Source organism: Electrophorus electricus, chromosome 9 (assembly GCF_041902795.1).
Source record: "Electrophorus electricus isolate QZ-2024a chromosome 9, ASM4190279v1, whole genome shotgun sequence".
Taxonomy (NCBI): Eukaryota; Metazoa; Chordata; class Actinopteri; order Gymnotiformes; family Gymnotidae; genus Electrophorus; species Electrophorus electricus.
This window is the reverse complement of record NC_137505.1, coordinates 17,487,735-17,502,727: the sequence shown is the minus strand read 5'-3', so window position 1 is coordinate 17,502,727 and position 14,993 is coordinate 17,487,735. Positions and strand designations below refer to the sequence as shown.

Here is a 14,993-nt window from a genome sequence, read left to right as displayed (position 1 = left end):
ATGTGCAAAGGTGGCGTCATTGTATTTAACCCCCATCTCACTAACCCACCAACTTGGCAGCGGGAGATTAAGGCTTCCCCAAGGCTCCCGTGTTGTGCGCTGCATCATTTGCAGGAAAATCAAAGCATTGTTTTTAGGAAATCCTGTGTCCCAGCGCGATGTCCCGTGTCTAAGGCAGCCTGGTCCCGTGCCCGGTTGAGTGTGCGAGGGTCTGTGGTCGGGCACGACCGGCTGGGGGTTCCTCTTAGCTGGAGCCCCTCCCAGTCGCCTTCACACCTCGAGCATGTCGCCAGACGCGCCCATACACAAAGTCTGAGGACCATCCGCTAAGATTCATGCCACCGTCTGTTCCGCTTCTCCTTTGATTTCTGTCCTTCCTCCGGTTCCCCTCTTTTTTGCGGCCTGTTTTTCTTTCTTACAGCCCTCATCCCTTTGCTTCGTTAGAACCTCGGCGCTGTTCTGGGAGACTTACTCCTGACCGGCCCCGTTTTCTCTTCTGCTTCTCTGCAGATCTACGTGCGGGCGCAGTTCGAGTACGACCCGGCCCGAGACGACCTCATCCCCTGCAAAGAGGCGGGCGTCCGCTTCCGCGTGGGCGACATCATCCAGATCATCAACAAGGACGACCACAACTGGTGGCAGGGCAAGCTGGAGAACACCAAGAACGGCACGGCTGGCCTCATCCCCTCCCCGGAGCTGCAGGAGTGGTGAGCCAGCTCGATGCTGCCGAGAGGCGCGAGAGGCGCGAGGGTCGCCGCTAACGCTGACATTTCTCCTCCTCCTCTTCAAGGCGGGTGGCCTGCATAGCAATGGAGAAAACCAAGCAGGAGCAGCAGGCCAGCTGCACCTGGTTTGGCAAGAAAAAGAAGCAATACAAAGACAAGTACCTAGCGAAGCACAGTGCAGGTAATGTCCGGACCTCACCTGTCGTGTCGTTCGTTATGGTGTCGTTATGGATCAACGACGCACGCAGTGTTAGTTTGGTACACAGCTAACCGTGGAACACGATCAGGCGGTATGATTCAGCCAGAGTGGATCATGTGTGTCTCTAACCTCACACTGGAGCCATAGTTATCCTCCTACTAGAAACACCACTCGTAGCTTCTGGAAGTCTGTGACTATAAACACAGAGGGCAGCTCAGGTGTGCCTACATCTTACTGCCCATCTGCTCATGCTCAGGATGGCTGTGTGTGTGTGTGTGTGTGTGTGTGTGGGTGTGTGTGTGGGGTGGGGGCGGTGGGGATGAGAGCAGGTAAACGGAGCTCACATGACCCACAGCTCTGACTGCAGCATTTCCACAAATAGCAGGGAGACCTGCCACCAGCCTAGCGCCATATATGTGTGTGTGTGTGTGTGTGCGCACGCGCATGTGTGTCTGACTCCGCCCACTGCCACCCTTAGGCATAGCACCAAGGTTGGTGTCAGCACGTTCCGTGTGTGTGGATGTTCCAGAGGGGCTTGGTTTAGTTCACCAGCACCAGTCCCACACCCATTACAGCTAATGTGCACACCTGCACACAAGTGTGTGTGTCTGTGTGTGTGCGTGTGCGCGCGCGCGCCTCTGTGGTCACAGAAGGACTGCGTGGTGTGCAAGTGAGACACCTTGTTTCCCAAAAGAGCCAGAGGGCTCAGGTGTCGGGAGCAGAGAGACAGAGAGAGAGGGAGAGAGAGAGAGAGAGAGAGAGAGAGGAGCAAGAGGGGGAGAGAGCGAGTGGGAGAGGGAGGGAGAGAGAGAGAGGGAGAGAGAGAGGGAGGAGCAAGAGAGGGAGAGAAGGAGTGAGAGAGGGAGAGAGAGAGGAGCAAGAGAGGGAGAGAGAGGAGGGGGAGAGAGAGAGAGGAGCAAGAGAGAGAGGGAGAGAGCGAGCAGGAGAGAGAGAGGGAGAGAGAGAGAGGGGGAGAGAGCGAGCGGGAGAGAGAGAGAGAGGGAGGGAGAGAGGAGGGGGAGAGAGAGAGGAGCAAGAGAGAGAGGGGGAGAGAGCGAGCGGGAGAGAGAGAGAGAGAGAGAGAGGGAGGGAGAGAGAGAGAAGAGCAAGAGAGAGAGGGGGAGAGAGTGAGAGAGAGAGAGCGAGGGAGAGAGAGAGAGAGAGAGGGAGAGAGGTGTCACTGTAACACCACCTATGCCATGGAGACTTGGAGGGTAATTTTGGTGTTTTTCATCAGAGGATAATATTGTTTCAGATGAATTTTATCCTGATTATCAACTTATCTGAGTGGCCGAAGCCATTTCCTACAGCACTGAACCCCTCCAGTAGGCTTGCAGTAGAGGAAAGCTTTAACGCATCCACCATGCTGCCAGAGTGCCAGTTTATCAGCACAAGTCTCCGTAGCATCATTTCATGGAGAGGACAAGTTCTGACGGAGGCTCACTAAGCTGGATGTTCCGTGGCACGACATGCCTGCCTGCCTGCCGCACCATTTGGCGTCCCGAGGTGGGCCACACCCCGCCGGGCTCGGGGGTACGGCATCGACCCCCTCCTTGTGGTACAGTGGCCCCCAGCTCAGACATCATCCCCTCTTAGCACAGTGGCTCACTTCACTGGCCCTGATGAGCTCTCGCCGGGTGGGGGTGCTGTGATTATTAGTCCTGTTTCTTCAGTCATTTCACAGATTCCTCTTTTGTTAGCTAGCTGCATTAAGACACAGATGGGGTCCTTGTCTGCCCTTTGAACACCCCTGAGCACAGATGAGATGTTATTAGGCCTACGGGCATATTAAGGATAAAGGATTTACACACTTTGGTGAGGCTTTTAGAGCCTAATGCAAAATAAATCAAATCAAATCAAATGCACGCTATGCTGGTGTGGTTATGCCGTAAGAGCTTGTGTACACAGGGTTATGGTGATGTTTGAGCCCCGTTATGACAGCGCCGTACTGGTCACTGAGTGGATGTCACCGCTCTGCGGCGCATGCCACACTACCTGCTGCCGCCTACGGGCGGCACGGTGCTGCAGTTGTCACATGCGTGCTGCACGACGTTTGACTTTTGTCCTCCGTGCCTCTCTCTCTCTCTCTCTCTCTCTCTCTCTCTCTCTCTCTCTCTCTCTCTCTCTCTCTCTCTCTCTCTCTGTCTCTGTCGCTCCTCTGCTTTGTAACGAGCGGCCCCTGCCCGCCCACGCCCCGCCCCCTCCACAGCCCCTCTCCGCCCACTCCCCGCCCCTCCACAGCCTCTGCCCGCCCCCTCCACACCCCCTGCCTGCTGACGCCCCGCCCCCTCCACAGCCCCTCTCCGCCCACTCCCCGCCCCTCCACAGCCTCTGCCCCGCCCCTCCACAGCCTCTGCCCGCCCCCTCCACAGCCTCTGCCCGCCCCCTCCACACCCCCTGCCAGCTGACGCCCCGCCCCCTCCACAGCCCCTCTCCGCCCACTCCCCGCCCCTCCACAGCCTCTGCCCGCCCCCTCCACACCCCCTGCCTGCTGACGCCCCGCCCCTCTCCGCCCACTCCCCGCCCCTCCACAGCCTCTGCCCGCCCCTCCACACCCCCTGCCAGCTGACGCCCCGCCCCCTCCACAGCCCCTCTCCGCCCACTCCCCGCCCCTCCACAGCCTCTGCCCGCCCCCTCCACACCCCCTGCCTGCTGACGCCCCGCCCCCTCCACAGCCCCTCTCCGCCCACTCCCCGCCCCTCCACAGCCTCTGCCCGCCCCCTCCACACCCCCTGCCTGCTGACGCCCCGCCCCCTCCACAGCCCCTCTCCGCCCACTCCCCGCCCCTCCACAGCCTCTGCCTGCTGACGGGGCGTGCGCCCCTCCCTCCCCCCCCACACCCCTGCCTGCTGACGCCCCGCCCCCTCCACTCCCTGCCCTCTCCCAACTCCTCCCCAGCTCCTCCCTGCCCATAACCCTACCCCCTCCCTGTGTAAATGGCCAAAATGTGAAGTCTGCCGTGGGTATTTGTTTTGTATGTAAAGGGCCAGTGTTGCATCACACCTTTGACTAAGAGTCATTGTTCTCTCTGTTGACTGATGTTCTGTATTTGAGCCACAACTCAATGACCTTCCCCCTGTCCATTTTTCATGCTGTCTGCTTACCAACGGCCTCTGTGCATGTAAGTAAATCCGCAGTGACCCTCGTCACTCCTCGCTGCCTTGTTGTTTTACTGCTTTTGTATTTATGTCTCATCTGTGGTGTTTACCATGTGTGCTTATTAGCGACTGTTGAAGAAAGAGCACAAAACTCTGCATTTCTTGCACTGTCTGTGTGTGTGCGCGCGCGCGCGTGCGCGTGTGTGTGTGCGTGTGTGTGTGTATGTGTGCTTCATCTCTTTCATTGAGCTTGTCCCACATCTAGAAACGGTTCGGTTATCCCTTTACCCCCACAGTTCCACACGCTCTTACACGTGACACGGAGCTTCCAGTTAGCATCCCACCGCGCCGCTCCCCCATCTCCCTTAAACGGCCCGTCCCAGGTGGTGCGAGAGCCCGTCCTGAAACATTTACAGCGTCTATTCTCAGTGTAAGAGGAGACGGCCCGGTGGATCTCGTTTCCCGCACGCAGCACACGGTGTCGGCACCCAGCCGGGCTCTGGACGCGCGGCTCCCACCCGCCATCACGCTCCTGCTCCAGGCTTTAAATGGGGCGGGGGTCACGCGTCTTATCCCTCACCTTGACTCCCCGTGGCACTTTTCCCCCTATCACCATTTCATCTTCAGTTTCCTCCCTCTTGCTGTTTCACCTTCACCTTCGGCCCTGGAGCAGAAGCCCCCCCGGGCTCCAGCGTCACACAGCCGCAGGGTCCGCACTAGACTGTGCTCCCCGTCCACTGGCCAGTGCAGCGTTACATAAGCGTGCGGGGCCAAGCAGGGCATGACGATATGCCCAAGTTCCCCACCTAAATATACTCCTTCCACATTCTTGCCATTTTGCTCTGACCTGCCCTGGAGGGCCGCAGCAGTGCAGTTATCTGTGTTCCCCTGCGTTGGTGTATCTGTCTTCAGTCATATTTTTCAAGCACTTTTATGACCGTGTGAGAGAGCAGGTACAGCAGTGCACTGTGCTGTATGTCACCCTTCAGACCCGGACCGTTTCAGTCAGGCCTTAAACACAACAGTTCTGTTCCTAGACGGCCAACTTCTGATCTGGAGAACGGGACAGATGTTACTAGCTGGCCGTAGAGTACGGCGTGCATCCGTGTGCCTGAGAGATGTTCACTTCGACCCAGGACTTCCGAGTAACCGCATAAAATGTCTCCTTGCCATTCCAGTGTTTGATCAACTAGATCTTGTCACGTATGAAGAGGTAGTGAAGTTGCCAGCGTTTAAGAGGAAGACGTTAGTGTTATTAGGTGAGTGAGAATCTGGAGTCTGTCTGGATTATTTCATTCAAAATCACCTGGACTGAAGTCCTCACGGTTGTCTGCTGTTTCTGGTCTGCAGGGGCCCATGGTGTTGGCAGGAGACACATCAAGAACACACTAATCACGAAGCACCCCGACAAATTCGCATACCCCATTCCACGTAAGAGTGTTTTCCCAACAGTGCCATTCTTACCATTCTTCAGCATGGTGGAGCTGGCATGGCTCCGGTGCAGGAACATCTGGGTCTGAAACCTGCCTTTCCTCGCAGACACGACCAGACCTCCGAAAAAGGACGAGGAGAATGGCAAGAACTATTACTTCGTATCACACGACCAAATGATGCAGGACATTGCCAACAACGAGTACCTGGAGTACGGCAGCCACGAAGACGCCATGTACGGCACCCGGCTGGAGACCATCCGCAAGATCCACGAGAAAGGCCTCATATCCATCCTGGATGTGGAGCCGCAGGTGAGTCCCGTCTCCGTGCCTCGCATGCTGTGTCAGAGGAGCTCCCGTGCCACGGTGCCACGTTGTCGTGGTGCTGTACTGCGGTATAGAAGGAGTCTTATGGTGTTTGTGTATGTCGCTCCCAGGCGCTGAAGGTGTTGCGGACAGCAGAGTTTGCACCTTATGTGGTTTTCATTGCTGCGCCAACCATCACCCCAGGCATGAATGAGGTGAGACCACATAACACTTTCTCTGTCTGTCTGTCTATCTATCTCTTGCTCTCTCTCTCTGTCCACACATAAACCGAGGCAGAACCCCACGTTTCTCGGTTTTGTTTATATTGACCACCTGCTGTAAACATCCCCCCCGCCAATGTATCCAAACTGTTCAGGCTGTCTTTCCACCCACTCTCATTCTGACCCCTCCCCCACAGGACGAGTCACTGCAGCGGCTGCAGAAGGAGTCCGAGGTCCTCCAGAAGACCTATGCGCACTACTTCGACCAGACCATCATCAACAACGAGATCGACGAGACAATCCGGAACCTGGAGGAGGCCATCGAGCTCGTGCGCACCACAGCGCAGTGGGTGCCCGTGTCCTGGGTCTACTAGAACCCGCCGAACTGGCCCCAGACTGCAGCCCGCAACCCCAGCCTCACTGCGATGCATCTCTGCAAACAAACAGGAAAAAAACTAACAAATGAAATATCATTCCTCAGGCGAGAAAAAAACCGCGTCTGATTTTTCAGAAACCTCACTGTACACGACCTGAAGTCGGTCGAATACGGCCCCTTACAAACTACGTAGTGTTGCATTAAAAGCTAAATACATAAAGTACTGAATATTGTTATGTCCTTTTAGATAGGATGCAACATTTTGAAGACTTTGATTTAAAGAGACAGTATCCTAAATACCATTTTTACCATTAGAAATCCTACATTAGAATTCCTACATTAGAATACATTTTTCCCATTCTAGAAATTCTGCTGCTTGTGCTAGTGCTCCTTGGCCTTAGTGAAAGCACACACACTGCAGCAGTGTCCTCGGATGCCTGTATCTTGTTGTTAAGTCAGCCATCACGCGAAACTCCGTCAGCTTTTCACTGGGCCCCAGTTGCTGTAGCACAGTCTTCCACACTGTGTGTCCTCAAACTGCGTCCACTTTAGAGCTCTCACCCGGCTCCTAGATACTGTCTCTCTCTAAAGAAGTGCATACATAAATGTTTTAGAGATGTCATGCATGTGAACTTTCAGAGGCTTACATGCTGTCAGTGTTACCGGTGTCAGACTTCCGTTTTCCACCGCAGGGAACATTCCATTTGTCTGGACACTCTCTCAGACCACGAGAAGACATGCAGACCTATGCACATCCTTTGGGCACATGGGTACATTTTTGGGCAACTTTCTAAACACCTTTTTACCTGCTGTGTAATGAGATGTGTTAATGGTCTCAGTTTGTTGTAAGATCAAGGCATATGATGGGGGGGGGGGGGGGGGGGGAAGAAAAAAAAATACTCGATTTATTCTGGGTTTGCCATTTCAGAAATGTGTCGTCAGAAAGTATTGTTTTAACTGAGTTAAATCAAAAGGAGAAAACAAATTCCAGATTTTTATTCTGTGTAACTGCTTTGAACCAAGGTGCGCGCCCTCATTTTACAAACCGCACTGTGTTGCAAAAGAAGCCCCGGGTTGTGCATCCGAATGACTGTGTGTATGACAAACTGTCTCCTTGAGACTGCCCTGTGTGAATTCCTCTGCTGAGGGCCGAGCAGTTCTGCAGTATGAACAGTTTTTTAAATACATTTTCTTTTCTGTGGTGAAACACTTGAGTGTCGTCTGCTCTGTGCGCGGCAGTGATGCCTGCCTCATCTCTCTCGCTTGGCTGCTCTGTGTGCGACAGTGATGCCTGCCTCAGCTGTCTCGCTTAGCTGCTCTGCACAGGTTGGCAGAAGCGCAAGGGATGGAAATATTGTGCTGCTGTTGGCTTTTTTTCTCGGGTTTTCCCCCGCAGCTGTGGTAGGTCACATCCTGCTCACCCATCTGAGCAACTACAAGTGGTGTCAGTGCTCAGGTGTGCCTGGTTTGTGGGGAGACCAAGACGTAAATGTGTCTGCACCATACATGTATGTGAGCAGAGCGAAGTAGAGTGGTGGGAAATTCTGCTCCTCACTCAGTGTTCTGGAATCAGTCTGCTCCAACTCCACTCCAGCTTTTCTTATTCCTGCTCCTCACTCACTCCTCACTCAGAGCACTCTGCAGTCCCTCCGCTCCAACACCACTCCTCCAATCCAACTCTGTTCTGGTGTTTGTGTTTCTGTTCTAATATTTATTCAAACATCTGAGTTCTTAGCTTAACAAAAGAAGATAAGATGAGGCACATTTTTTAAGAAAGGCGTCATGTCTTATTGAACTGAAGGCAAACCAGTAGCAGGCTGCAAAATGTTTTAATATAAAATTATTTTAACTAAAAAACAATAATACGTCATGGAGATGGGAAGACTATCGATTTCCGTGGCTTTTTAGATTCCACAATGACTCCTTTGTGGTCGTGATAAGATCACCATGCTCATATTCACCATAGGGAGTTTTCATTAGGGGCTGTATTTTTGCATTTCATCGTTTCTGTGAAAACAGGCTACCTAGAGAACTCTTCTTACAGTGCAGTTTTATAGCGGGCCGTTGACGTGTTGCACTGGAGTGGTACTGGAGCGTTCTTGGAGCAAGAGAAAAGAACAACACTCCAACTTTATGGAAACCCGCTCCTCACTCCAGGCAAAACTGCTCCGCTCTCGCGCGCGCGCGTGTGTGTGTCTGTCTGTCTGTGTGTGTGTGTGTGTGTGTGTGTGTGTGTGTGTGTGTGTGTGTCTCTGTGTGTGTAAAAGTGCTTTGACAGTTACCTCCTGACAGTTCAAGCTCTCTTTCAGCTCAGACCCATACAGAGTGTTGGCTCTGTCAGAGGGGGAGGGGCCAGTGGAGCACTCGGACTGCACAAATAGATGTGCAGATTTGACTTTTGCTCTCTTTTCAGGGGCATTTGCATGTCAGAGCCAGGCTTGTTCGGTCCGACGTGGAAATAAACTTTATTCACATTTTAGCGATGACCAGGTGGTCGGTCTCCAACGAAGTAACTAGCTAACGTTAGTGATGATCACACTTGGATGTAATCCATTTGTCACTACACACCTATATGATTAATAAGAGAACAACGATCACTTCTCACATATGATTTATTGTGTAATAATGTGTTTATTGCTACCTTCACTGCTAACCACTTTGTTTCTACCACTAACTTAGCTGTTTGGATAGATCGCTAGCCGTTTAGTCTGCTAAACGCCGTAAATGTAAATCACTAGCCAGCTAGTTTCTGCACTGATGCAGGGAGGTCACTGACATACACCTTTCAACAATGGCAGTCAGTCAAAATACTGCTGCTAAACCAGACCTCTTGGCTGTCCAGCAAAAGTGAAGTTTGGCATAGAGCCGTTGTGTAGACCCCATTGAAATATTAATAAATACACATCTAAATATTAGGCTATGCTAATCCAGTTCCTGCAAATGCATGAATACCCACAGTCCTTGGTCTGTTTGGCCGATTGATTACCTGAAGGATTAAGTTAATGGCTGTCCATAGTATAAAAGCACTGCAGTGTGACTCCCAGCGCCTCCTCGTCCAGTTTGTGACACGTGTGCTAATTCAAGCCCGTGTTCCAGGATTAACGGCACTGATCAGAAGATTAACTCTGGTTCATGTTGTTGCTGCTCATGCACCCAGCTAGGTTCAGTGTTGGAGTGGCAATATATAACAATTGAACATTTGAAACCCTCTGTGACATAATTGTTTAAACTAGAACATTATGTAAACCAAGATGTCTGGATCTGTCTTTTACACACAAGAAAAATCAATACTAACCCTGCATTTTGCGCATGTTGGTGGATTATTCTGACAGAAGGAGCTTGGTGTAGCTGTGCTTGGAGGATGAGGTCACCTTTTGTTAGGGTCATTTATCCGCCCGGTACTGTAGGGCACATACAGTGGCAGCGAGAAAACCTTTAGGTTAGGACACAGACGCTCGGGGAGCAGAGTGCAGCTAAATCTAGCGTTAAAAGAAGATTAATGCATTTATTACAACTACACACATCCACTGTTACTCAGTTGAAAAATGATATGAGAAGCAAACAACTTTATCTGCTACACGGCAGCAGTAGGAGTGAGTCTTATAAAACATCACCTGCTCATATTACTGTTACATAAAATTACGTAACAGCAAAGCATCAAGCAGTTTCAGCTGCATGTGTTGAAATACAACTGTATGTGCCTTCGATGGGGAAAGGGAATAGTGTAACTTAAAAAACCTATTCCCGGGAATGGTAATAAAAGGTCTTTTACCACCGTGGTAGCAGTGTGAATGAGGTCTTCCACATCGTTTAATCCAAAACATTCTTTGCTCCATTCTTTTTTCTAAATCGTCAAAAAATCTACAACTGTTTATGCATAGGTGCCAAATTTGGTCTGCATTCAAATGGTGTGAGTGATTTATGGATTTGTTTGATCTCATGTGAACCTCAATCCTCCGTTTATCGTGAAACCGTATTTATAGAGGAGCTACGTTTATTTAGAAAAACATTTCATTGTGCATTTCACTGTCTTCACAGCACTCTGGAGTCAAGAACCAAAAATATGGCTTGAATGTAGTATTTCTAATGGAATATTGGAATTTAAAGGAGAAATTTAAGAGTTACTCTCTTGCCTGACTTGGCTTTTTCCATGAAGTGCAGGAGGAGCTGCGCCTGCAGCACAGAATGCGTGTTTCTGTCCTCGCTAGACGGGTTGATTTATTAGACTGACGGAGAAATGCTAGTGTTGTTTTTATTGTTTCTACTTTGCATATCCTTGGTGGTAAATTTTGACAGAAAAGAGTGGATATTGGATATATTGGATAAATGGATATATTGTAATTTTTTAATCTTTTGTACCAGCAGGAAATTTACAAAGACTTATACTTGAATTAAATATTAATCTCCTTTGCCTTTATCGTTAGCTGTTGTTAAACTTCAAGATATGTTTAAAAGCTGATGGCTAAATAAGGTCCATTGAGAAATTGTGCAAGCTACGATGCAAATATTTGATTAGTCACTTCAATAATCACTGGATTATTCATCAAAAGAAATAAGTTTTTTGCTGCCCAGATGTTTTGGGATTACAGTAATTATCCCTTGGTTTTTTTTTATTTTCCATAGTATAACGTTATTCATAGCTTGTAAAAAAAAAATCAATACATTCAATATATGGTGAACTAGTTTCTTTAACAGTATCATAATAATTCAGTTCTGCAGCTGCTGACGTCCTCCGTTTGACGAGGCATGTAGTCCACCTCTCTGGTCTCTCTCGTTTGACGAGGCATGTAGTCCACCTCTCTGGTCTCTCTCGTTTGACGAGGCATGTAGTCCACCTCTCTGGTCTCTCTCGTTTGACGAGGCATGTAGTCCACCTCTCTGGTCTCTCTCGTTTGACGAGGCATGTAGTCCACCCCTCTAGTCTCTCTTAGTGCACCAAGCTTTCATGGGGCATCAAGGTTTAATAGAGAGCCTGTCTGGATTGGAAGTAGAACAGGCACGTCAGCAGCAGTGTCAGGAAGGTGATGGACGGCCTGAGGGCTGCGGAGACGTCGTACTCTTCCGTACCCAGCCGTGTGCCATTCCTTGGCCCTTCTGTAGAGTTCCCCATCTCCTCCCTCAGCTCCTGCTGCAGCAGCTTGGAGATCAGGAAGTTGAACCTGTTCTCCGTGGTGCGGTAGTCTGGAAGGACTGTGGTCAGGTTGAGCTCGGCCGGGTCCACGCAGGTGCCATTTAGGCGAGTGTAAACCACTTTGCTTAGGTCTAGGCTGGCCACCGAAGCAGGCGAGGCACATGGGATGTCCCTCACCAGCTGGTAATTCTCCATCCACTCCTTGAGCCACTCCAGCTCACAGTCGCACTCCCAGGGGTTGCGGAACAAATAGAGATGTCCAATGAAGTAGATGGGCTGGAAGATGGTGAAAGGCAGAGTAGTCAAGTTGTTGCTGTTGAGGTGTAGCGTCACGAGACTGGTCAGGTTCTCGAAGGCGCCATCCTCGATGAAGGCCAGGCTGTTCCGGTCCAAGTAGAGCACCTCCAGCTCTGCCATGTCACTGAACCAGCTTCTGGAGATATTGGTGAGAAGGTTTCCACCCAGATTCAACATCTTGAGATGACTGAGGCCCTTAAAAGATCTTGGTGGCAAGTAAACCAACAGATTGTCATTCAGGTAAAAGTTCTCCAGATGACACAGGTCCTTAAAAGCCTCATCATGGATGACACTGATCCGATTCTCCTGTAGGTTGAGATACCTGACGCTGCTTAGGCCCACAAGAGAATTGTAGGCGACCGCTTCAATCTTGTTCCGCTCCAGGTAAACATGCGTCAGGTTCTCCATTCCCCGTATGGCAACCGGAACACGCCTGAAATAGTTGTGGAAGCAGAGCAGCTCCCTCATTGAGGTCTGCTCCGCGAAGATGCGCTCCGGCATACTGAAGAGGTTGCACTCGGAAAGGTCCAGGCGCACGAGACGCTTGAGCGAGGTGAAGGTCCGCGTGTGGAGATAGCGGATGTACTCATTGTGGGCCATCTTGAGCTCCACAAGGTTCGGTAGGCCTTTAAAAGCTCCTGGTGTGATGAAGGAGATGTTGTTGTGGTTCAGGGAAAGTGACCTGAGTGAGGGCAGGGTGCCAAAAGCTCGCTCAGCCAAAAACCTGAGCTTATTCTTCTCCAGGTTTATGGAGGAAGCCTCACAGGGAAACTCTTTGGGCAGCTGCGCCATGTTGGCACGGTCACATAACACGGTGCAGCTCTTCTCCGGAGTGCACATGCACCTGGGGGGGCAGGAGCGGGTGCATGCCCACAGGGTCATCCCCTGCGGCACAGCCAGGGAGCACACTGGGGGGAGAGAGAAGTTTTCTAAGGTGCCAAGTGCTACGACCTTTCAGATGAAGAGAAATTATCGATGTTTGCTTAGCTTTTTGTTTGAGGGAATTGGTGAAATTTGAATTGTTAATTAAAAGATCTGCTGCTCATCAACTTCATTATATTTTGTGAACTTGCTAGCGGATGTTTTAAAAATCAATTGCCTTTGTCATATACTTTCCATTATAGTTTGGTAAGTGATAGGCAGGCTCAGAAAATGAATTACAGAACTCAAACAGACAAAAACTGCATAAAATAGAAGTCTGTGGTAACCATTTCTAATTACTACAATGACAATTGACTAACAGTTACACTCCATGTTTTGCATTATTGAAGGTAAGTTCCAAGTAAGAATCAATTATCATAATTATTCAGACCTCAAATATCTAGTCATGTGGCAAAAACATTTAAACTTTTTAAATGAGTTTTGTTTCCTCCTCAACATCCATGACGAGATTAAAAGAGGGTGAACATGAGCAGGAAGAGTCATGTAATGTAAGTCACATGAAGAGAATGTCAGCTTGTTCTCTGAGTTCTGAATGAAAGGGCAGATTCAAGTTTACACAAGTACAATCTGTGGGCCTTCCGTATAGCACAAAACTGCACATCAGTTTCTATACACTAATGTGTTACATTGTTAAAGTATAACACTGAGTCAGAAGAGCTAGCATTCATTCTCTTGTGCTGCCAGTCCCATTGCTTTCATTTTCACCAAAGAATTTTGGGGTTTTCAATTGGTGTATTCAAAGATTGACTGTTCTTACCAGCTATAAGAATGAAAAACATGACTGATCCTTTTCACTCGCGGCTTGTCAGGGTTAAATATCTGAAAAGCAGAATGAGTTTGATTTTCATTCCATCTGTTATTAGCACAAAAGGAATCGTGCGGACGTATTAATATAGAATATGGTTTTATATTTTTGGTGTTTCTAAAATGACAGAAATAAATCTGACCACTGTTTCCTACACGCAGACCTTACGGATGCATAAAAATCCATGCTTAAAAAAAGCTTCTAAAATATAGCACAGAATTCTTGTCCTCACAAGCCCATTACTTACCTTCTTATGAACACACATCCACCCAAAGTGAATATTTGTAAAACCATATCCATGAGTCATATCACACCATCAGTACCGTGACATGAGCATCCAAATGGATTTAAAGCTCCTATGCTTGAGATTGGGTATGTGCGCGTGCCCTCTCTAACAGCTGTGCTCCCTTTCCAAAAGCCATCAGTTAATGGCAGAAAAATCCTCTGCAAGGCCGAGGGATTACAGCAGTTACACGCAAGATCCACGTGGTGCATAGATTATGGCCTGCAATCTTCTTATACCAGCCAGCAGACAACTTTTTCAGGAAGCCTTAACTTCTGAGAGTTTGTTAATGCCTTTATTAAAGTGTTATTTCTGCCATGGACCACATACCTTCTCATTTGTTTTCATGATCTGAGATTTAGTAATCCTGATCCTATGAGGGGCTGAGGTTTTGTTTTTACCTTACCTGAAAAATAAGGACAGACTACTTAAACTGCTACTTTCTGCTAAGGCCTTGACATTCTACCATTATTTTTACATTTTTATTATTCATAATATCCTACCAGTAATAGGACAATTAAATGCTTAAGATGCGGGTAGTGCATCAATAAAAACCAGTGTAGTTAAGTGACGTCCAGTTGTCACTCATCCAGTTGGTCTGACTGCATTCCTTTTCAGTCATTGGAAAATGTTTGTTTTATAAGTGTGCTCACATCCTTACAACACAGTAACTGAGTATGTGATCAGACTAGCTACATGACCTCATATAACCTAAAAAGAAAAAAGGGTTGGGTTTTTTTGTTTTTTTTAATACTACAAATCTCCAGTCATTCAAAATCAGATTAAAGATTCAAAGAACGGAGTGTTTCCTCCCTTTCAGAAAATGCAGAGAAAAAACAAACAAAAAAGTACACCTCCAGTCATTTGGATGTTTATTTTTCTTTTTTAAATAACAAAACAATTTGTACAGGGACTCGAAAGTGTTAAATCAAAGTGACCATATATTTTAGATTCCTCAGCATAGCCACCCTTTGCTTTGATGACAGCTTCACACACCATTGGTATTCTCAATTTCATGAGAGCTATGTGCATTTCCAACAATCCTGAAGTCACCACATGCTGAGCTGTTAGCTAGGAATCTTTAAATAAAAGCTTCTTGTTAAAAATTTGAATATTCACTGAAAGTGTAAGCCTTTTTACCAGTTTACCAGTGAAAAATGCAGATTTCTTTTAAAATATA

The 14,993-nt window shown here is 48.8% G+C and overlaps 2 protein-coding genes across 21 annotated transcripts in view; one reads left to right on the top strand and one right to left on the bottom strand.

Annotated features, from left to right (window-relative positions):
• Positions 1–7,235, top strand: part of caska (calcium/calmodulin-dependent serine protein kinase a) — a 101,442-nt gene extending 94,207 nt beyond the window's left edge. For 14 of the 19 annotated variants that reach the window (XM_027005228.3, XM_027005233.3, XM_081720499.1 and 11 more), the window contains 7 exons: positions 511–707; positions 791–906; positions 5,201–5,281; positions 5,373–5,453; positions 5,562–5,764; positions 5,890–5,973; positions 6,177–7,235. In XM_027005228.3, the coding sequence (XP_026861029.2) occupies positions 511–707; positions 791–906; positions 5,201–5,281; positions 5,373–5,453; positions 5,562–5,764; positions 5,890–5,973; positions 6,177–6,353 (939 nt within the window). In that variant the 3' untranslated portion in view covers positions 6,354–7,235. The remainder of the gene's footprint in view (positions 1–510; positions 708–790; positions 907–5,200; positions 5,282–5,372; positions 5,454–5,561; positions 5,765–5,889; positions 5,974–6,176) is intronic. The other 5 variants (XM_027005229.3, XM_035522770.2, XM_081720498.1 and 2 more) reach the window with 1 other exon arrangement.
• Positions 7,236–10,503: 3,268 nt separating this feature from the next.
• Positions 10,504–14,938, bottom strand: nyx (nyctalopin). 2 transcript variants are annotated; one of them, XM_081720507.1, is made up of 3 exons: positions 13,778–14,938; positions 13,483–13,544; positions 10,504–12,691 (listed from the first exon to the last, which is right to left on the bottom strand). In XM_081720507.1, exons 2-3 carry the CDS (start codon positions 13,502–13,504, stop codon positions 11,316–11,318), a joined length of 1,398 nt encoding a protein of 465 aa, XP_081576633.1. In that variant the 5' UTR covers positions 13,505–13,544; positions 13,778–14,938; the 3' UTR covers positions 10,504–11,315. The 2 variants fall into 2 exon arrangements, with proteins under 2 accessions (XP_081576633.1, XP_081576631.1); XM_081720505.1 differs by having other exon boundaries at positions 13,483–14,938.
• Between the last annotated feature and the right edge of the window lie 55 nt (positions 14,939–14,993).

Excerpts from the sequence above, each read along its gene's own strand:
- nyx (XM_081720505.1), bottom strand. The coding sequence starts at position 13,504 with ATGTTTTTCATTCTTATAGCTG. Across the intron at positions 12,692-13,482 it reads GTTTTTCATTCTTATAGCTG|TGTGCTCCCTGGCTGTGCCG; the intron begins GTAAGAACAGTC and ends CTCTCCCCCCAG.